The sequence below is a fragment of the Sitophilus oryzae genome, unplaced genomic scaffold, assembly GCF_002938485.1.
Source record: "Sitophilus oryzae breed Bouriz unplaced genomic scaffold, Soryzae_2.0 scaffold_1185_pilon_pilon, whole genome shotgun sequence".
Taxonomy (NCBI): domain Eukaryota; kingdom Metazoa; phylum Arthropoda; class Insecta; order Coleoptera; family Curculionidae; genus Sitophilus; species Sitophilus oryzae.
The window spans coordinates 220,990-245,498 of NW_022145821.1; the positions used below are offsets into that span (position 1 = coordinate 220,990).

General features: G+C 31.1%; 1 protein-coding gene across 4 annotated transcripts in view; it reads right to left on the reverse strand.

Annotated features, from left to right (window-relative positions):
• Window positions 1-2,063: 2,063 nt before the first annotated feature.
• Window positions 2,064-24,509, reverse strand: part of LOC115891564 (hemicentin-1) — a 602,580-nt gene continuing 580,134 nt past the window's right edge. For 3 of the 4 annotated variants that reach the window (XM_030912053.1, XM_030912054.1, XM_030912055.1), the window contains 4 exons: window positions 14,408-14,574; window positions 7,651-8,365; window positions 6,201-6,246; window positions 2,064-2,157 (listed from right to left, as the gene is read on the reverse strand). In XM_030912053.1, the coding sequence (XP_030767913.1) occupies window positions 7,706-8,365; window positions 14,408-14,574 (827 nt within the window). In that variant the 3' untranslated portion in view covers window positions 2,064-2,157; window positions 6,201-6,246; window positions 7,651-7,705. Of the gene's footprint in view, window positions 2,158-6,200; window positions 6,247-7,650; window positions 8,366-14,407; window positions 14,575-24,509 lie in introns of those variants that run through there. The other variant, XM_030912056.1, reaches the window with a different exon arrangement.

The following is a 24,509-nucleotide window of genomic DNA, read 5'->3' on the forward strand; positions in this document are numbered from 1 at the left end:
AAATTTTACTATTAAGTTTCATATCTATCTTAATAGTAGATTATTTTCTTTTATCTATGGTCAGAATCTTGAAAAATTATAAAAACTTTCAAAATCTAAACCGCTCTCATTGAAAAAATTCCGAAAAGTTTTTAAAGCGTCCATTTTCAAAGTAATTATTGCTATCTTGTGAGTTTAATTTAAGTTTTATTTACTGAAACCCGTGATAACTGTGAAAAAGTGGCATTAAAAACATAAAAAGGTGTGCTGTGAACTGTGAACTGCAAAAACCATCGTGGATCGTGGCATAACGTCGGTTTCCAATGTTTCTTAGGTATTTCATACATGTCCTTAAAATAATAATAAATTTGAATAAACAATATTTGGCGCTATAATTCCGGAAAAAGCCGAACCGCTCCGAAATTTTCAAAAGCTTTGGGTCGCGACCGTTGCAAGAATAGCGCCAAATAGTGTTTACGTTGTCCGTATGAGCACTTTCCAATCTAAACTTGTTTCATTCATCTATGTGTTACGGTTATGATAATACTAAGATGGAAGAAACTGTAAAAGTATGAAAAAATTGTGCATAATCATTATTAGGTATTATTATTAGTTTATTTTTACAATCTGATTTAATTTTTTTTAATTTGTAATATGAAGTTGAATGTTTTCTTGACTGCAAACTAGTAACGTTATTGGAACAATTTCAAAACCATTGAGAATTGAAATCGTTTATAGACATTTTATGGAATGCACTAAATTGTGATATGCTCCTTGTTGCTTTCACTTTTTAAATATATCACATTTTCCAATTGTTCCATGTTTTTTATTTTTGTTGTTTTTTTTATTAATAAATATACAGCAATAGATCGTCTTCTACGCCAACAATATTTCTACGCCAAAAATATTTTAATTGCTGACAAAAATAAAATTCTTCATTCAAGTGACACTTTAACCACAAATTACCTACAACAGATGCGAAAGAACACCGAATTACGCGTTCAGGTTTCTGTGACCTTCAGAAAGAGTTCATAGACAATACGCATCAATGTATAGTTTGGGTTATTATTTGTTTGGGTGAAAATAATCTGCACCAATATGTTATCGAGGCATACAAAAAGGTCCACAGACTTCGAGACATACGAAAAATCAAGTCCATTTAGCGTGTGTCGCAATTTTCACACCTTAAAAAATTAGTTTTTTATAGCTATAGCAACTGCAGCGACTATGAAAAAAGCTGTGTGATTTTCATAGAAAATAAGGGCACCTGTAATTCATTTGAGAATGTTATAAATCGCTAAAAGAGTTTTCAAATCTCTTGGATTTCTATTAATATTAAATAAATTTTATTAAAAATTGAACTAAAATTGTTAGTATCATTAAAAACAATTCAAATTCAAAAATTGTATCACTTATAATATCACAAGAGCTTAAATTATTTTCGGAAATTTTTTTGAGGGCACGAATATTTTGAAAATTATCCCGAGTCGAAGACGAGGGATAATTTACCAATACTTAGAAATACCAAAACCAATAAAAATTATTAGAAATACCAATAAAAATTACCAAAACTTAGAAATAACAGTTCAAAAGTTCAACAAAAATCCTATACGCGTTTTTAAAAAGAAACATATAACCACGCACTATGTCATTCCAGCAAGCGAATACGACACAGCATAGGTTTCCGGACTAAACGACTGGTGTATTTACACCACTCAATAGGCGTGTCGGGTTTGCCGAGCGGTTTCCGATGCAGTCGCTTTCTTTCGCATCTGTTGTAGTTAATTTGTGCTTTAACCATGTGTTTAAAAACACAAATATAAGATAGATATTTTGGTTTATTATGTTCTGTTTTAATTCTGAATATTCCCAGAGGATTTCAAAATTGAATCCACATACAAGACACTGAATTAATTTACAATTATATTTTTTTTTCTTATATTAATATTTTCTCAAAAAGCTTCCGTTGCGAAACATATATCTTTTCATTAGAAACAACTTTTTCTGAAAGCATTTTTTCTACAGCAAGTCTTCTTTGTCCACTTCTTCCATCCTGTTGTTGTTCCTATTTCTCTTCATAGCGGCATAGATAGATGCGGCTTTGTAGTTAATAGGTCCGTAGTTGGATTTGTAATCGACGTCAGCGTAGAGCAGGTCACAAGGGTCCGGTCTGTAGGGCTGGAAAGAACACATTCGATATAAAACATAGGAAAGATACGATTTACATATTTTTATATAAATGATTGAAAACAAGGTTTAAATCGAATGAAACGTGTTTAAAACAGTAGATATGGCCACTTTTAAATAAAAATAATTTATAAAAAGAAGACTCCATCGCATAAATGGCAGCTATACCGGGCGTTTCTCAAAAGTAGTTCACCTCTATAACTTTTGTATTTTTTCAGAAAAAAAAATTTGGTATGTTATTTGTATATGACATAATTTAGAATTGATTGACGTATTCAATTGTTTTCGACCACTTCCTGTGTCACCCGAAATGACTACAACTTTTGATTTTTAAATGGCACACTGGGTATTTTTTTTCTCTATTTGACAGAAAATTACACCGTGAATAGAATGACATATAGCATGTCAACTTTTGACATTTTCTCTTAAAAAAAATCGTATTTTAAATTGTGTAGAGTGCCATTGCTGTGTTAGAACTAGAACCACTAATTTTTAATCAAGAAGACTTGGAAAAATAGATTTGATCGTCTAATGTTTTTCGTGTCTTGCCCTGGACGGTTAAAAGATGCCCAAATAGTATTTGTAATCAAATCTCAATCTTTTCAAATGGAACAAGCGTGGCTTATTAGTATATTTGGAAAAAGCATTTTTTTATGAATAATTTGGTACTACCACACACTTCGTATTTTGAGTCAAATTGTCGTTATGAACCGCATGTTACAATTTCATATAAATCATATATGCGAAAATGTAAAAAGTTGACATATGAAATGTCATTCTATTCAGAGTGTCATTTTTTATCAAAAAAAAATTAAAAAAATAACAAATATGTCATTTAAAAATCAAAAGTTGTAGTCATTTCCGGTGAAACAGGAAGTGACCGAAAACAATTGAATACGTCAATCAATCCTAATCTATGTCATATACTAAAGTAACCTAACTTAACCTAACCTAACCAAATCTCGTTTTTTTATCTGAAAATATAAAAAAAAGTTATAGAGGTGAGCCACTTTTGAGAAACACCTGGTATAAAAAAATTATAATCCAGAATTCAGAGGATTTTTGAAAATCATGAATTTTTTAGTTTTCCAAAAAAAAAGTTTATTATTTTTTTAACTTTACACAAGAATACCAATTTCGATCCATCTAGATGTTAAAAACTCATCACTTTTAATCAGTAGCAGCAGATTCTTGTAGTAGCAAACCTAACTGATTCTAGTCCGTTTATCAGTAAACTATTTATCTGGTGCTCATATATTTAGTTATACTTTATGATCGAAAAAAAAACGGCGCCAAAGAGGGCTGGGGAATGATAATCGTTAATAATTTTGGCGAGGCCAATTTCTAGACGTTTACTAAAAATAGACATAAATCTTTTCAAAAATTAACACTACTTATAAGGATAGAAGGTTTCCAGACACACACATCTATTTCCAAAGAAATATTTTTTTCTCAAGTTTTAAACTACACCATTTAAAAACTATTTTTACTCAATATCAAAATAAATTACAACCTTCTTAAGGTCAACTGACAGTAAACACCATTAATAAATGAGGACGAGTACAGGCCAAGTAAAAGAGGTCTATGGCCTGACCTCGCTAAAATTATCATCGATTATCATACCGCAGCCGTCTTTGACGCCGTTTTTTCCCGACCATGTGGTATATTTTAAATAAACAAAGTGGGTCTTAAATAAGTGCCAATATTTTTAAGCGTAGTATATTTCGACCCCAGAAATACGATCATGATTTTTTTTTCGCGAAAAAAAAATTCAGAATTTGGAATTTTTGGAAAAAAAATTTGTATTTTTTTTTAGTTTTTAGTTAAAAATCATAATTTCTTGATAATACGGCAACATAGGTAGTAAATTATATTTACAAGAAAAAAAAACAGAAAAGATACAGTGGTTCTCAAAATTTAAGCAAAAATAATTTTTTGGAAATTTTTAAAGTAAAATCACTCGGTTATTTTGGACTTATTTGAAAAACGGTAAAGAGAAAATATGTTTCTTTTATCGAGATTTACCAGCCCTGAAAATATTTGCATTTATTTAAGACTCACCCAGTATAGTTATGAAAAGTTCTTTTTTTGCTGTAAAAAACAAACGTTGTTGGTTAACACACTAAAAATATTTTGGTAACTATTTTTTTTTTCATCTTTTTTGCTATTTTTAGACATTGTACAGGGTGAGTCAACGATAGAGTAAAGTCCATTATCTCATTTGTTTCAAGGTTTACAAAAAAATGTTTAATATAAAAGTTATAGGGATGGTTAAGATACATATTTTAAAATTATTATAGAGTATACAAGGTGCTTCAAAAAAGTGTGGCGGCTATAACATATGTTTTTTTAAATGCAACCCCCTATTTTTTATTTTATTTTTAGATTCTGCGTAAAATTCCATAACTTTTTTATATATAATGTTATATGCCTAAAATTCATAGTTTTTGTAATATTTCAATATATTTAAACAAATGTTAAATTGCAGTGTGGTAAAAAATTGTCAGTGGTGCCATTGTTTCTGAAGTTTTATAGAGATGAAAAAAAAGATATATGTAAAGATATTTTAGTTAGATGTTACAGGGTGTTCAAAATATATTTATGAATTTCAACTACTTAAAATTAAAAAATCTCAAATTTTTTAAATGGGACACCCTATATATTATCATTTTTTCTGATAGATTTGACAAAACTCTTCAACTTTTATTAAGTATGTCATATCCCTATTTTTAATAGTTTGCGATTTATTCCCATTTTTTCTATTTTTACCCATATTTTCAATAAAATTACCCTATAAAATCATAGTTACCATGACAAAACAAAGCTATTTATTACTTACCTTTAACAAGTAGCTTCATAATTAGTTATAATTGCTGGTATTAGTTAAAATTAATTAACTTTACTCAAATAAACTAAATCGCAGTAGTGAATTTCTTGGTGTATTTCTATATTATGAAAGATGACACTTGGGATTTTTCGTCGAGGCGAATAACTATAAAAATAAATTATAACTAATAAAATAAAAATAGCTATATGACATTCTTAATAAAAGTTGAAGAGTTTGGTAAAATCTATCAGAAAAAATGATAATATATAGGGTGTACCATTTAAAAACATTAAAATTTCTTAATTTTAAGTAGTTGAAATTCCTAAATATATTTTGAACACCCTGTAACATCTAACTAAAATATCTTTACATCAGTCTTTTCCTATATCTCTATAAAATTCTCCTACCAAATTTTAGTTGTCCAACTTCAGAATTAATGCCATCATTGCCAATTTTTTAACCCACTGCAATCTAACATTTGTTTAAACAAATTTAAATATAACAAAAACTATTAATTTTAAGTATATAACATTATATATATGGAATTTTACGCAAAATCTAAAACTAAAATAAAAAATAGGGTGTTGCATTTAAAAAACATATGTTATATTCGCCACACTTTTTTGAAGCACCCTGTATACTGTATAATAGTTTTAAAATATGTATCTTAATCATCTCTGTAACTTTTATATTTAATATTTTTTTTAAACATCGAAACAAATGAGGAATGGACTTCACCCTATCGTTGACTCACCCTGTACTGTAAAATAAGGGATTATAACTTATATTTTTTTTGGATTCTTTTAACGGTTTTAAAGTTACTGTTTTAAACACAATTTTGATTCATAATTCATCATTAACTAATATTAAATCATGTTTTAAACACATTACTAAAACAAAGTTGTTTTTAAAGGACATCCCTGACATTAGGTAAAACAGGGAGGTGTTATATAACGATTTCATTTTGTTTGGGACTATTATCACAAAAATAACAGATCAAGTAACTTTCTGTAGGAAATTGTTAGTGGTTAATGGGGTCAGTTGTTTTTGTAATGGCTGTTTGCGATAAAGAATCAGAAAAAGAAAGTTAGTTGATCTGAGTATACAACATCATGCTATAACAAATAATAAACTGAATTAATTTTTGAATGAAAATATCTATTTAACATTGTCTAATTTTCTAAACACGTGAAAAACTAATAATTACCTTAAAAAATATATGTATCGCTACCGCTTGGTGTAGTCCCGTTAGTCTAAAACAGAATTTTTGATAATTAGTTTTTGATGTGATTTTTTCTAAATATTCTAAGGAATTTTGAAATGCCTGATCATTAATAAAATAATTAATATTAATAATTTTTTAAGGAATATAATTACGAATTAAAAATTTTAGAATACTATATTATTAACTTGTTTCAGATAAATCTACTAAGTTGTTTCACTTTTTTGAAAAATTTTGAAGCGCCTTCACCTTTTTGTCAATAGAACTATTATATTAATAAAACAATATGTATGCAGTCCATATAACGTATTTAAATGAAATATTGTAATACTGACTTCAAAATATATACTTGGGTTAGTATATAAAAATATAAATATGTATTATTTTTTTTGCAATAATATTTTTAGTTTTTTAAGGTTTCTCAAAATGTGAAATCTGAAGATACTGACAGCTTTATTTATCAACAAACAACAAAAATTTATTTTACATTAGTCAAAAAAAAAAATAAAGAGAGTATGAAGAAATTTGAAGTTTTGTCTCTCTATTGTATATCTCGGGATATCTGGACTAAAAAAACGCATTCACCTTTTTATCAAGAATATCGCCCCAGAATATTTACAAGATCCAAGAAATATTCAAAATGTGATGTTCCCTATAAAAACTGTGTAATATAAACTTTATAACTAAAACGAACAATTTGTATATGTTATTATTTTATATTACATACTTTACTCTTTTTTTACGTTAAAGAAATATGCCTCTTTGACATTAGATTTTTATTTAAATATATTTTTTTTTGTAAAATACTCTTTAAAATTTGTTTTTATTTGTATGTGTATTAACTTCTATACAATAACTTTTTGGAAGTATCCAGCATTGCATAATTTGCATGGTTTTGATTTTAGATTAGATTCCTAGAGCTAGCTATCGGCCTTTTGGTTTTGATCTTACTTTAATTGTTTTCTGTAATTTATTATGGACAAATAAACAAAGTATTTGACGAAAATAAATGTATTTATTATTTTGCTTTGATTTATAAGTCCATAAACAATAAAATTTGTTTTCGTCAAGGCATATACTGTATGGCAAGGCATATACTGAAAATTTTGTCTTATAAAAATTTGAATGCTATTTTAATATATCTACATTTATATTCTTTATTTTAACATAATGTTTTTGTTTAGTTTGATTTAAATTTTAGTTTTAGGAAAATATGTTTAATACTAAAATATTATCGTTTCGTACCACTCTAATTAAAATTTTATTTTTATTGGGATGTATTTTCATTAAGTTCATAATATAAATAAACAGCAATATCAAATTCAACGTTACTAATATGTAAAACAAAACCACAACAGAGTAGATCTATCAAAAATGAATCCGCAGATTAAGTAGTTAATTAAGTAAAATAAAAAGCTATTAGTATTATCTTTACCGATCTGCTTCTGACAGTTCATATTCACCTCACATCACTCCTATTTTTGTCTCTATTAAACATCTATCTCTTGTCCTATATCGTTGAATTTTAAAGTAGCGTATTCAGTCTTTTGTTTCTGTTTTTTAGCGTGTCCTTTCGTCGAACCCGAGCTAGAACTTTCGTGCGAACTCTTCCTGCTCGACGGCATGTCCAAGTCAGCGTACTGGACAACACCGTTCTGCTTGGGATGCGGTAGTATCCCACCTCTAGTATTAGGCAATATGGGCTGTGGATACTGTAACTGCACCGAATTCTGAATATTCTCCTGGAATTGATCGTTCGCGTGCCTCAGTACCAACGGACCTTTAGTTTTCTGCTTCGGTTTGTCCCGTTTATGGTTCCTGGTACCGTGGAGGCTAGTGGTGCTGGAACCACCTGCGGGGTACTCACTGACGTATCCGTTACGCATCAAGTTCTCCTCGTGGATATTTTTGATAGGCTGGAAGTAGCTCTCGGCCGTTTGAAACTTGAAACTGTGACATTTCTGGAGCGGAATTTGGAAATGTCGTTTGTGCTTCGACTTGCTGGAGAAGCTTTTGCTCTTGGCGAGCTGTTCTTGGAAGAGGGCTTTGGGCATTAACTTGGCATGCTTCTGGTGGGGTATTGTAGCTGAGTATTGCGGAGGTAAGATGGTTTGCTTGCAGTGGGGGGTTGTTAGGGTATAGAATGCATTCTGCAACAAAGCGTTAGTGGTGGTTAGTTTAGGTTAGTTTAATGTTAGCTATTTGTTATTTTCAAACTTATAGCGTTTCTTTACTTAAGTAAATTATATTTGGTTTATGTGTGAACCTTATATTGTCTAACTAGCCTAGAACCTGTAGAAATTATAAACAAAATATAAATGTGCATTACACAGATCAATTTTACAGGGTGTTTCGCAATATCTTCTTAATTATTGACTTTTGGCCTAACAGTTATACACTCCTCAGTACGAAAAACGGACACCTTAAAATTTTGATGTATTTTAAAGTTTAATATATTTTGTTCTAGTAGGCCGGTTTTGTTGATATTTCAAGCCATTTGTAGGTAAATTATTTCACTTTTTAGTATCTCTTAGTATCTAAATTAAAAATGAAAGTTTCCATCTGTGAATTATACGAGGAGAAACAAAAAAAAGTCCAATAATCACCTCCTTAAATATTAGCGTATCATTAAGGAACACCCTGTATAATTTTAACATTTTTAATAGAAACATCTATTATATGTGTTTTTTAAAGAATATGCATGATATTTAGATGTCTTTTGGATGTTTAGTTTTTGTCTCGTTGCATTCATATAAAAGTTATTTATACAAGTACAGGGTGGGTCAAATTCGACGCTTTTAAATGGAAACAACCTTTTCTATAGGAGATAGACAAAAACTAATATCGGTGTCTGGAGCTCAATTTTTGTCAAAAACATGATGGTGAAAACCGCATATCGATGTCTGTTACCGTTTCGGAGTTACGGGGTGTTGTTCTAAAATATGCATTTTTAATAAATCGCTGTAACTTTTTTGCTATGGAAAATGTTGTATTTTTATGAAAACAATTAATTCCAAAGCACCTTTTTACGTAAAATTTAACGGTTTAAGTATAATTTTTTTAAAATTAATAATTTAGGAATTATCAACAGAAAATTTGATTTTTTATATGGGACACCCTGTATATTTTTAATTTATTGAAAATAATTTAAAATTACCTTTCCAAAAATATAACACACTTGATATTTTGCTCGATTCCTTTTCGAGATATAGAGTATATAAAAATTGGCCCGCTTTAAATAAGTAGGCTTTGAACGGCACCGGCTGTAATGCAAAAAAATTCTAGATGTGAGCATCAATTAAAACGAAAGTGATATTTGCTATGAGAGATGCAGAATTTTATAACAATTTAAAATATATTTAACCAACATCAACACATTTAAACTATATCTAATAACAATAAAAATAAATAGCAAACCAAGATATGAGATTTTGCTACAGGAGTTCGACATATCGAGCGTCTTTTGTTATGGACAGAGGGGGCAGTTTTTAAACATTTCTCGCGGAATTCATTAACTCAGTGGGGGTGAAAGATATCCTCTCATAACTGCTAAGTATTTCTAATTCTTGTCTAGATTATACAGAAGAATAAGGAACCTTTGTTCTTCCTCAAATATATCCATAGGATTAGATCCATGGGCACTAAGTCAGGCGGCCTCGACGGCCAACGGCTGAGATCTTCCTACCCAAGTAGCAAAAAGAAATTCTAAAAGGATTGAAGTATTTTATAATAGTCGAACAGCGTTGTCTTAAGGACTGCATGATTTTATTAAGCGTTTGGTTTCAACCATTCTGTTTTTTAATTAAAGTTGTCATATTAAACTATTTTCTAGTGGTTTTTACAACGTATCCTATAACGCATTAAACGATAATTTCTTTTAGTATGATATAACACTTAATAAGGCAATGCTACATGATAACAAACATATTATTTTATTAGACCCTTATACCCAACATGTAAAAGTTCTATAATATTCATATAGTAGTCACAAGATCATATACTAGTTACTTAAACTTGTCTTATTAAAGTTGTATTACGTTGTATGATAGAATGTTTTATTGCGTTAAACTACGGTGCTGTATACAACACCAGTTATATAGCCTTATATGATAAAATTGTGATTAACAAAATAAATTCGCTGTAATATCTGCATTATAAAACTGGTAATGTATAATATAACCTCATTTTAAATTAAATGGTATACCTAGTTATTTATTTATTGTTGTTGTTGCAAAAGTAATATCTACGTACGAGTATAATCAATCACATCTATTATGAATTCTGGACAAAGTTGGAAAAAAGTTAACAAACGCAGTGGTAGTTATAAAGAGCATGTAAGAAAAAACTCCTCGAAATTACGGCAAATAATCCCGAGAATTCCCTGGGTTCCCAAAAGCCAAAATCTCGCGGGTTGTCTGGCTTCTTCAAAGCATTGTTGCCACGTTGATGTAAAAGTTTTACTGTAGTAATGTTTGTATTGTTTTATTGTTGTTTTTCCAAGTCCTTAGGTTGCCGCTCACACGTCGGGCACGCATGAAATGCATTGCGTGCACGAATCCATGAAAATCTGATCACGTTTGTTAGTTTAAATATTAATCAAATGTGATTTGGCAACATCTATTTGTCACAAATCTCAATATGTCCAAAATAGTTCTCTAGTGCCTGGAAATTCTGCGTAATGATAGATATTTATCCTATACCGTTTTATTTTACAACAAATACTTATTTAAGGGATTCATTTATAATAAAATGGTTGCATTATAATTCGCCATGTTTAAGACAGAATTTTTGTATGGCCTATGGCCGCCATTATATGAAGCAAAATTAAAAACATCAAAATAAATTGTAAAATGTTATTTTTGAGAACTATTTTGTGATAAGATTCCCACATACAGTAATAAAGTGTTTAATTAAATTAAAAACAAGAATTGTTGAAAATTTTATTTTATTTTATTGTTTAAATTTATACGTAAATCTTAATCGAAATAAAATTAAAATAAAGCGCTTTAATTTTTTGCCAAATACATACCTATAATCTACCAGTAAAATTTTCGGCGCAACAAAAATTGTCCCTACTTTTCAAACCCTATTAATTATTTTTTATATTTCATATTTCTTGTACCTTCTGGCTCTACCCGCCATTTTCATTGTCGAGTAAAGTCTCCTTTTTAACAAAACACATCCTCTAGATTCATTTTACGACACACTTAAAATATAATTTGCTCCTAATATTCTTTGGTAAAAAATAAAATACTCTTTTACCTCGCTAAATGATCAAATGTTTTTATTGATCTGTTTCTTAGATGTGACCACGTAATACACAATAAAACAAGTTTTATAATAGTTATATAACGCTGTGTAAAATAGTTGCATAAGAGTTGTATACCCTTTTTATAGAACTTCTATACTACTAAACGGTTGTATAAAAAAGGGCCTTTTTTGGTTGTAAAGCTATCATATTACGGTCTTATAGCACGTTATATGAATTGAGGTATCCTATAAAAATTATCACATAGCTGTTTATATAGCCTTTATAAAATAAAATTTGCTACTTGGGTATTCAATTATTCTTGAAATTGGCTGCAAAAATTTGCTGATAACTTTAGCGTTCTGAGGCGGTGCGTCGTCGTCCTGCCTGAAAAATATGTTTTCGAGTTCCATTAAGAGCATATCATCAATAAGGGGTCCAAAGCCTACTAGTTAAAAGTGGCGAACTTTTAAAAATTCTGTATTTCGAAGGGGATTATAACAAAATATCAAGTGTGCATATCAAGTATCAATATTTTTGGAAAGGTAATTTTAAATTCTTTTCAGTTAATTAAAAAAATAGAGGGTGTCCCAAATAAAAATTCAATTTTTCTGTTGGTAACTCTTAAATTATTAATTTTAAAAAAATTATACTTAAACCATTAAATTCTATGAAAAAGGTGCTTTGGAAATGTTTTCATAGAAATACAAAATTTTCCATAGCAAAAAAGTTACAGCGATTTGTTAAAAATGCATATTTTTGAAAAATACACCGTAACTCCGAAACGGTAACAGATATTGATGTGCGGTTTTCACCATCATGTTTTTGATGAAAATTGAGCTCCAGACACCGATATTAGTTTTCGTCTATCTCCTATAGAAAAGGGTGTTTCCATTTAAAAGCGTCGAATTTGACCCACCCTGTACATTATATTTATTTTCGTGGTGATATTTACAGAAAAATAACATTGAGATTATCTAAATTATTGATTTAAGTACACATTATATTTTGTTTATATATTTCGCCAGCAAGTAATATCTATAATTTATATAAAATATTTGCGCTTTTTAAAGCTTAAAATAAACGTTCATTTATTTATATGTAAGCTTGTGAATTATGTATTTGTATATATTTTAAAATTCTGTTGATCTTTCTATAACAAATAACTGCAAATATTTATGTGCATTTATTTCACACGAACGACAAATTCTCTAATACAAAAAAATAATACAAAAAAACAAAACAAACCTGGCTAGTAGCATTAGCACAAACACTGGGATTTATTTGCTTTGAATTCAAATGATTTGCTTCTTTGTTTTTGTTAATACTATTTCTATTAGTATCATTTGTCCCGCTGTCTTTGGTTTTATCTTCAGATTTGTTCAAAATTGTCCTGTTCGTGTTGTCTGATGGACTCTGAATAGGAGAAGCTTTCCGTTTCGCTTGAATTTGTAATGACAAGGCTCCTTTTGGACTTTGCACTTTTGGTTTTATGAAATTGGGGCTTACTTTTAACACCGGTGAATTTTTCATTGCTTGCGTTGAGATTTTTGGCATCGGACTTATGGACTGGATCGTTTTTGGACAAACTGCTACTAATTTAGGAGAGTGACCTATAACTTCCGGTTTCGTTTTTGGTTTATCGCTAACACTATTGTTTGAAGCATCTACATTATCTTTGGTTTTCGGAGTAGATCCGTTAAAATTAATTAATGGCTTCGAATCATCTTTGGTATCATTAATATTACTAGGAACATGTACTTGGACTTCTGTAGTAGATGTTTCACCGGCAGTGCTATTCTCTTGACTATCACTAGACCCGTTTGGAGAACCATTGAACGAAATATTTCTCCTTAGAGAGTCACAAATATTTGCGTAGATAATCTCAGGTCTTTTGTGCTTCCTGCATCTTGGTGCTGGTACAGGAACACCATTGTTTTCATCCATACTTTGCTCGAAAATCTGTATACTATCTGTTAGGTTTTGAAATTCGTTTTCAGAACTGTTAGATACGTTATTTTGGTTTGGCTTTGGTGTTTGACTAAGACATTTTTTCGGCATGGCATATACGATTGGACGTTTTTTGGCATGCTTTTTACAACGCATCGAATAAAACGTTGGTGAATAACATTTATGTTTTTCTGTTTTCAAAGACGCGTATTTCTTATTGGTTAATACACTTATCTTTGGTTTACTAGTAGTTTCTTTGGTATTTTTCTCAGCGACTGATTCCCTTGTTTTGAATTCATCGATTTTGCTTCCCGAAGCCGATCTTCGTAGCTCAAAGTTTGCTTCGTTTCTACCGGATACTCTTGGAGCACTTGGTTTCGTTACCAATGGAAAATAATACTGATTCTGTTGATAGTTGGTCTTCGAATTTAGATTTTTCGGTATGGACAATGTGGAAAATCGGTTATGTGGCAAAGGAAATGGTGGAATCAGTTGTGGGAAAAAGTTTTGTCTGGATGGGTAACTTGAGGCATTAAAGTTCGGTGTATTTCCCAGAAAATTTGGATTGGCTATTGTCCTCATAAATATACTATATTGCGTAGCCCAAGGTAACTGAGGTTGATATGCTAATTGATGACGAGGACTAGTCTGGAATCCATGAAACGTCTGATTACGTTTTAGCGTGTTTATTTTAGGTCTAGGTCCAATATCAGATAGGGTAGAAGGTATAGTACGATTCAAAGCATCAGGTAAGCACTTATCTTCTTTAGGCAATTTCATACTTGTTCCTTGGTAAAAGGGGGCTATAATTGAAATTGGCTGCAAACAAAAAAAGCAAAACGTGCAACATAAAATAAAAGCATATCAAAAAAGAAAATAGATTAAGCAATAAACAATAAAAGAATTGTGAAATAAATTTCAATATTTTTAGTAGTTTGTGAGTCTCGAGAGGAAAAAATGGTTGGTTTTGAATTAATATAATAATGGTACTTACCTTGTTGGGCGGGTTTTGAATGCCATGGAAGGGCAAGTTTTCATAGAAACCTTTGTCGTTGGGGTCGGCCGCGTTGTTGGAAAGGGGGTGGTCCTGCATATTTCCAACCGGTGGGACACCCCCCTGCCGAATCTTATCTCCGACTGTAGAGGATGGGTTGTGTGGTGCTGGAAAGTGAAGATTTTATTATTCGTAATTTCAGGAAGTAAAAATTATTTTCTTTAAATATAAAGATATTCACATATCGAAATAATGGTAATATAGAGAATATGGTATCGTTTGATTGATTAAAAAAAATCAAAAAGGATTTTTTGTACAGGGTGGGTCAAATTTGAGGCTTTTAAAGGGAAATAACACCCTTTTCTATAGGAGATAGACGAAAACTAATATCGGTGTCTGGAGTTTAATTTTTATCATAAATATGATAGTGAAAACCGCACACGTTATCGTTTATGAGTTACGGGGTGTTCTTCAAAAATGTGCATTTTTAACAAATCGCTGTAACTTTTTGTTATGAGAAATTTTTATTTTTGTGAAAACATTTCCAAAGCACCTTTTTACGTAGAATTTAATGGTTTAAATATATTTTTTTTAATTAACAATATAAGAGTTATCAACAGAAAAATTGATTTTTTATTTGGGACACCTTGTATATTTTTAATAAAGTGAAAATAACTTATAATTACTTTTCCAAAAATATAGCACACTTGATGTTTCGTTATAGTCCCCTTCGAAATACAGAGTTTTTGTAAGTTCGCCACTTTTAACTAGCAGGCTTTGGACCCATTATTGATGATCTATCCCTAATGGAACCACACGAGGTACCGCCTCAGAACGCAGTAAAATCGGCAAATTTTTGCAGTCAATTTCGAGAATAATTGAATAGCTAACCAAGATTCCAGCCGTGTGTCCCATATAAAAAATCAAATTTTGTGTTGATAATTCCTAAACTATTCATTTTAAAATTATACTTAAACCATTAAATTCTACGTAAAAAGGTGCGGTGGAAATGTTTTCACAAAAATACACAATTTTCCGTAGCAAAAAGTTACACCGATTTGTTAAAAATGCACATTTTTGAAAAACTTTTGTAACTACAAACGGTAACAGATATCGATGTGCGGTTTTCACCATCATGCTTTTGACGAAAGTTGGGCTCCAGACACCGATATTAATTTTCGTCTATCTCCTGTAGAAAAGGGTGTTTCAGTGTTTCCATTTAAAAGCGTCCAATTTGACCCACCCTGTACAGTCTTCTTTTTTCATATAAGAATATAAGTTGAAGTTTGTCAATTACAGATGTTCTTTTATTTGACAGAATTCGTAATAATTTTAGTATCCAAGATATATTTGATGGCTTGACTTATATTCTTTTGTATACAGATTGACTTAGCGTTCCGAAAAAGCTTTATATAAGATTTTTGGTTGGAGATATTAACTTAACTAATAGTCCCGTCGAGCTACTAAAATCCGTGTGTTATTAGAAGGGGCCCTTTTTTATGATTCTAAATAATTTTCAAGGTGTTAACGTTGAAATTAAGCGTGGAAGTCACTTCGAAAATTTTGGCATTTGGTCGCTACATTAAATTATACCAGCAGAAAAAAAATAAGGGTGTAAATAAAAATAAGATGTTTTCTCTCGGAAACGGTAAGTAGCTAAACGACTAATGAAGCCTCCACGGATAGAGCTAGTGGAGCTCTATATTCTCCCCATTCAAATTCTGTTTTGAAAATGCATAGTTTCCGAGATGTTTAATTTGAAAAATTTCGATTGTCGATTTTCTGAATTTTTTATTTATTAACTTTATCTACTTTTCTCACTTGGTACGGTTAGAAGACGTTAATGTAAGAATTCAAAATGCAATGTGACCCCCTTTTTAAGTTTATGTTGTATTAAAAAAAATCCCGAAAATGAAAAAATCGATTTTTCTCACCCTGTATGTACTTTTTTGACAAACTGTGTATACTAAAAAATTTAACTAATCAATCAGTATAAGTGGAAAAAGCTCGATTTTGGCCGGGAAATTAACAATTCACAATTCTCTAGAAAATTTTATGAAAATTAAAAAATATCCTTCTGTATATTTTGAGACCTTTTACCCGCACATTTAATTTTCAAATAGAATTAATTGTACTAAAGTTGATTTACTGACGTGTGAAATTAAAAATACGGCTGTACTCTTTATATAGAATTGGAATTCCAATCTATACCGGGTGCGTCTCAAAAGGGGCTCACCCCTATAACTTCTTTTATTTTTTCAGATAAAAAACGAGATTTGGTATGTTAGTATATGACATAAATTACGATGATTGCCGCATTCAATTGTTTTCGGTCACTTCCTGTTTCACCGGAAATGACTACAACTTTTGATTTTTAAATGGTACCCTCGGTATTTTTTTACTTTATCTGATAGAAAAAGATCAATCAATCTGATCATATGCCAACTTCTGACACTTTTGCTCTAAAAAACATCGTATTTTAAATTTCAATCTAGAGTGCCATGGCTGTGTTAAAAACACAAATTTTTAATGGGGTTGGTTTGATCATTATACCGAAAAACACCACGAACGGGCTTCCAATAAGTTTGAAGCAGTTTTGGAGGAAATTCTGATGTGGAATTCCTCTTTCAACTTGTATATGATGCATGGTGGTACCAACTGGGGTTTTCTGAATGGTGCCAATATTTTTGGAACAAAAGATAATAATTCAGGTAATATATCATTATTATTTAAAAGAATTATAAAATATGTTTTATAATTGTTTTAAATAATACAATAGACGCACTGTATATGTATAGTGCTTAAAATACCGGGTGCGTCTCAAAAGTTGCTCACCCGTATAACTTTTTTATTTTTTCAGATAAAAAAAACGAGATTTGGTATGTTAATATATGGCATAAATTAGGATTGATTGACGTAGGGGAAAGTGGGGTAAGTTGGCGATGTTAAGCAAAATATAGATTTTTTTATTTAAATTTTCAAGTTACGAGAGTGTTGTATTCTATTTTGATTAACACACACATTTTACTATAAAAAACACATATATTTAAAAATAAACAAATTATTTTAAACTGAACAAAACATGTTTTTTAATATACTGCAAATCTCTTAAAAAATCGTATTTTAAAATTCAGTCTAGAGTGTCATAGCTGTGTTAAAAACACTCATTTTTAATCAAGGAGCCTTGGAAAAATGGATATGATCGTCTAATGTTTTTAGTGTCTTGTCCTGGTCTGTTAAAATATGCCCACACCGTATTTTTATTAATACCTAATTTTTTTCAAATGGAACGAGGGTGACTCATTAGCACATTTCGAAAAAGGCTTTATTTACGAATAATTTGGTACCACACATTTAGTATTTCGAGTCAAATTGTCGTTATGAACCGCATGTTACAATTCCAAATAAACCATATGCGAAAATATAAAAAGTTGACATATGAAATGTCAATCTATTCAGAGTGTCATTTTCTATCGAATAAAGTAAAAAACACCAAGGGTGCCATTTAAAAATCAAAAGTTGTAATCATTTCCGGTGAAACAGAAAGTGACCGAAAACAATAAAATACGTCAGTCAATCATAATTTATGTCATATACTAACATACCAAATCTCTTATTTTTTTTTATCTGAAAAAGTTCTATAACTTTTTCTTTCTATAACCCTTATGGGTGAGCCACGTTTGAGACGCATCCGGTTATTAACTTGGAATATAAACTTTCTCAATATTATTTAGACATATATTATTTATTAAGGGGTAAAATGCAAAAAAAAACATAATTTATATGCATTAGACACAAAAATATTGCGTGAATTTAATCTGAGTAATCTTTATTATCCACTATCGATATAATAAATCTGTTTCCACACATGCAAACTTTTTACTACTCGACTATACACAATTTTTTCCATGTCCTTTTTTTCTACTCGTCATTAAAGGGTGCTTAAAGTAAAAAAGCCTAACACTATTTCCCACTTGAAATTGTCATAAGCCGGAAAGCTTCATGCGAACAATACCTTACCTTTTAAAAGTTTCTACACTTCCGTAACTAAAAGAAGACTAACTTTTAATGCGGTACCGCGTTTAATGCTTTTTACCGCCGGTAACGGTAAATAGTTAAATTACTTAAAATTACCAAGACAAACATTACGAAAATATGAAATTATTTAATGGGTAGCCTATTAAAGTGATCCAAAATTATTTTTGTTGTTATACTACACGTAAATCTTAGAAAAACGAATTGGGAAGCTACATATAATCGATACCAAATAAACTTTTAGTTACATCATCGAGGGTACGTCGGGAATTTAAAATTTATATTTTTTGTTGGTGAAAACATTTATGAAAATTCTTAGTTGGTGAAAACATAAGGCAATATGATATATACAGCCTCAATGACAGTATGAACGGATGTATACACGCAGTTATATCAGCCAAGCGCGGCAATACAAAGTATTAGGGTATTTTTTACAATTTTTTTTTTCTGTTTGTATACCTGAGTATTACAGATGTTTTCTATAAATCGTTAGTTCTGTTATCATTATTAATGTTTTTTCAAACCCGGACTGTATCGTTAGTCTTTAATGTTTTTTTTTTAACTTAGTATAGATTATCCAGTGCAGTGTAATATAGTCACCAAAACCATCTCGTCATGTTAAAAAATCATTTTTATTTCGATTCTTTCCAAATAATTTTTGAAGTAACGTCAATATTTGGATAAAAATTGAGTTTTTTGACATGATAAATTTGATTCTGATATCAATATGACTCCTACTTGTAGAGGACGCCACCTACATATTTTTTAACTGGTTTGAAGAGTAATAACTTTTCGTCCGTACCTGTATAAAACTACTGAGTAAAAATATAAATTAACAACGTTTTTTACGTAAAAAAGTCTCTTGGTAACAATCGCCACGAGTAATGGTTCTCGAGATATTTGGAATTGAAATTATCAATACCCGTCATCATTGACATAAATTAAACCTGTTGACTAAATCAGCGGCGTGCGGTCCATGAAAGCGGGAGAAGCACCGCTTCCCTAAACTTTTTAAAGATAAAAAAATAAATAGTTAAACGTTAATAATACTGTTATTTTATAACAAAAGATTAATTTAATTTGATAAAATTATTTATTTGAAACCTTACATAAACGTAGTAAATTTAATTAGCCTTTTACTGCATGGATGGGCGTCTGGAAATCTCCGCCGGTCGCCTATCCCTCTTTCATGTAGGTGTTATTGACCTCGAACGCGAACGACAAATTTCAGCCGGAAAATCGCGCACAATTGCTAGCCACGGCAGCGATCTTTCGGCCGCCTTCCGCGTCTTTTAATTTATCGGAACGGGTTCGCTTGCGATTTTCTAGGTAATATTGTATTTTTTTCGGATTTAACTCAGTGTTTACTGTTTCGTTTGTAATGGAGGGCCAAGAAGGACAATCCTCTGCTTCTGCTAGTGTGGACAATAATTTAGATTGTGTTTGTGTTGTATGTGTGTTATTAAAAAAGGGATTTTCTAGTCGGAACTTCCAAAAAAAAAGTGACATTATTAAATCTGTTAGGCCAACGGTTCCTATCAATTTAGAAACCAGAGTGGAGAAGTCGGTAAAAAATGCACTAGACATTTTCATGTTAGGTTTTACGACAAATATGAGTGGATAACCGGCTGCAATAAATTATCCAAATTATTTTGTTGGCCCTCTTTACTTTTTAATATAAGTGAGAAGACTCTACCTGGAACGTAGCCGTGATTACAGATTTAAATAGTTTTCATAAAAGTGTAAAAAGGCATGTCAATAGTAAAGGACATTTAACTACTACTATTTAATGAATTAAAATTTGTTGAGTTATGCAATTTTGATAAATACAATTCGTCAAATTTTCAGACAGTCTTTTAATTCACTCAAAATAAATTATGGACATTTTTTTGACATTGCAGCGTTGCATTCTCAATTAAGTGTCGTGTATGAATCAGCTAAATTTAGTGATGAAAAAACGCCTTTGAATATGCTAGATTTTCTTCAAACAACTGGTTTAAATACATCTCTTTGTGAAGTTGCCAAGTTGTGTGAATTAGTTTTAACTATCCCAGTGACAAGTGCTTCAGTCGAACGAATTTTCTCAGTACTAAAACGTATAAAAAATTTCATGAGAAATTTAACAAGCGAAGACAGATTTCAAATTTAGCCGTGTTATCAATAGAGAAACAGTGCGTAAAACAATTAACGGAAAATCCAAAATTTTATGATGATGTTATAGACAAATTTGCAATGGTTGCAGATAGTCTGTTTGTTTAACAATTTTTGATAGAATTTTAATCGAACAATGGAATTGGCCTCGGAATTTTCAAAGGTCAGATTTTTAAGAAAATGTAAAAGTAATGTCTCGAAATAGGTTTTTTTACCGATTCGCTTCTCCGCCTATAATTGTCACCGCACGCCACTGGACTAAATATTTATTAGACTGAAATTGTAAATTTGAAATGTTTTTGTGTCAAAAGTTCAACAGAAACTGTTTTATCATCATTTTTTCAAAGAAAAAATTAGTTCCCATTCTAAATATCTCGAGAGTGGTTGCTCGTAGCGATTTTTACCAAGAGACATTTTTTATGTAAAAAATCACGGAAATGTATATTTTTTCACTCAGTAGTTTTATACAGGTACGGACGAAAAGTTCTCAAGCTCTTCAAAACAGTTTAAATACATGTAGGTGGCGCTCTCTACAAATAAGAGTCATATTGACGTCAAAATCAAATTTCTCATGTCAAAAAACTCCCAGACACCAATTTTCATCCTAACATTGATGTTACTTCATAAATTATTTAGAAAAAATCGAAATAAAAATGAAACTTCTACACCCTGTATCTCCGAAATTACCCATACAGCACGTCCAAATGAAATTACGTTTCTACAAGGGAAACACATGAGAAACAAAATATGTTAAAGTGAATCTAAGTGTTCATCTAGTTCTAACATATACATATGAGATATACGCAGGTTTATATTGATAGAATTGTGTGATACAGTGTTTACTAGTTGTATACCGTATGCACTCAAGATTCTAAAGAGTTTTTTTGTAACGTAACAAATAATTATTAAAATGATGAAATCTGACGTCGGTATATGAGACATACAATGTATAAGTCATATGTATGTGTGATACTTCGTATCATAGTTGTGCCTATACTACACACCTTGTAAAAATGTAACGTATACACATAATATAAATATCTATATAGACACTTTGTAATAGTGTACTGTTGTGTCTACATTCTAGCATGAAATGAAGGTGTGCGCACGCGCGGATAGCCTCAGCGTAGATACACCGACCAAGTGTATCTTATGTGTCCTCTTTCCTTTCTCCTTTCTAGGAGTGGTATGTGTTAGCAGCCATTATTGTTTTATCATTCGGAAGCTCTATATAAATGTTCTGTTTGTGTGTAGTTTAAAAGGGATTTTAAGGTAAGCACAAGTTTTTAATTACCTTGTTAAACCTTCCTAAGAGTATTATTAATATTATAGCAGCGACTCTTCCCTTACTCGATACCCAATTTACCAAATTTTGACTCCAATGAATGAAAACTCCAAATATTCTCGTATGATAAAGAGGTTAGCTCGGCAATATAATTTTTTTTTAATTTGGAAATAATAAAAATCTAAATGGACCAGAGAAAGACAGATTTAAACACTTCAAAGAACTTCTTACACTAATATTCGGTAAGTTATTGATGGATCAATATACAGATATGTTTAATATTCAATAATCAGTTTCATATAAAATTTAAGGGTGAGGTTAATCTGGAAATAAAATACAACAAAGTCCAACAGAGTGCTTCATGAATGAGTATGCTAACAAACCAACTGCTTGGAGGGAAAAGAGGAGAAAAAAAATGACTAAACGAGGTCCACTAAATCGTGGCGATATACCAGTGTTTACCATTTTAGTATGTTGTTATACTAGGTACTTATATTTTTAATACATTTTGATACAAATTCTGTTCTTTTACAGTGTTTTCTTACTTTTGGTTTCTGCAGTGTATATAATTATTATTATTGTGTTATTTGCGCTATTGCGTTCCATGATATAAAGAAATATAAGAATTTTATTTTTTAACAACTTAATCCATTTTATGAAAGAAAAATGGTACATTTAATACAAAACAAAAATGGAACAATTTTAAGGCTACTTCTCTTGAACTTACAATCGAGATACTTTTGGAAAATACAAAGATTTACCTTAATAGATTTACCTATATAAGATTTACCTATAATTGGTATCATTGAATAAATATTTCTTAAAAAGAACGAAAAGTTAGGCATCAAAACTTGTATTATTCCCTAAATTCGTTCATAAGAATAAGTAGTTTTATCTAGCACAAGATGTATATACGTATACACGCGGTAGTCACAACTGCAATGTGTAAACAGAGTTTAAACGTAATACACAAGCACTCCTAAATTCGTTCATAAGAATAAGTAGTTTTATCTAGCACAAGATGTATATACGTATACACGCGGTAGTCACAACTGCAATGTGTAAACAGAGTTTAAACGTAATACACAAGCACTGTGTATCCTACGGCACACTGTGTATCCCTTACTTTGTGTATACGTAAATGCTATACTGTGGCTACATTGTGAGGCGGACGTTTAACCTTTGTGCATACGTGTTGAACTACAATGTGTAAACGTAGCATATTTATATCGGGGGAATTGTGTCACCCTCTGTCTACATCAAATAATGTAAACACATCGTAAATGTGATTTGATGTGCTGTATGGGTAAGCATTTTGGGGCATACATTTGTATGAACTTTTTGACATATTTGTATCTGCAGAATACGCTGCCGAAGTTTCCGGAATACAGTTCGGACTACCCTGTATAATTTATTATTTTTCGCTGTATGTTACTTTCCTTAATTAAGTAAACCAGCTAAATTACTTCTTTAGCGTTTGTTATTACACGAGAGTGTATTTGACTAGAAACCAGTTAGAACAAACAACATAACCGACAAAACAAGACATTTTCCTCTAAATTCGTCTGGCAAAAACAAAACGCCGCGGTGGCGGTTTACCTTTACGAATGAAGCGTCGAGCGCCTACATCTTGTATTTATGCAATTTAATAAACCAACATTTCCAGTAGTTTCGGCTTTCGACGTATATGCGATGTTTCGCAATATACGACGAACGGATTTGCATTCGAAAATAAGAGGGCCGGCGAAAAACTTTTGGCATGCTGAATATCTAGACTAGGGATGACCAGTAGTATCGATATATCGAAACAAAGACTTTTTTCGGCTAGCCCAAATTATATAATGGAAAATAAATTTCTTGCAGTTTTTAGGTATATAATAAAATTATATAAGAGTTTCTTGCCTTGAACTGCTAATATAGAAATTAATTCCACGTTGTGTTCGACATAATGTGGATCAACCTGCTCTCACTACCGGTTTCGGGGCCCTACCCCATCAACAGGTGAGCTTGGGTCGTTTCCACAATATGTCGAGCACAGCGCAGAGTATATAAACACGACTTGTCGTAAAGTAGCGGTAAGATATTAAGTCCCGCATCGCGATATAGCGGCCTGCGTGGAATGGTAGTACTTTCGTACTACCGACGCACAACTATCGATAGTAAATAAAGGCTTTCTCGCGATACGGGACTTAATATCTTACCGCTACTTTACGACAAGTCGTGTTTATATACTCTGCGCTGTGCTCGACATATTGTGGAAACGACCCAAGCTCACCTGTTGATGGGGTAGGGCCCCGAAACCGGTAGTGAGAGCAGGTTGATCCACATTATGTCGAACACAGCGTGGAATTAATTTCTATATTAGCAGTTAAAGGCAAGAAACTCTTATATAATTTTATTATATACCTAAAAACTGCAAGAAATTTATTTTCCATTATATAATTTGGGCTAGCCGAAAAAAGCCTTTATTTACTATCGATAGTTGTGCCTCGGTGGTACGAAAGTACTACCATTGCATGCAGGCCGCTATCTCGCGATGCGGGACTTAATATCTTACCGCTACTTTACGACAAGTCGTGTTTATATACTCTGCGCTGTGCTCGACATATTGTGGAAACGACCCAAGCTCAC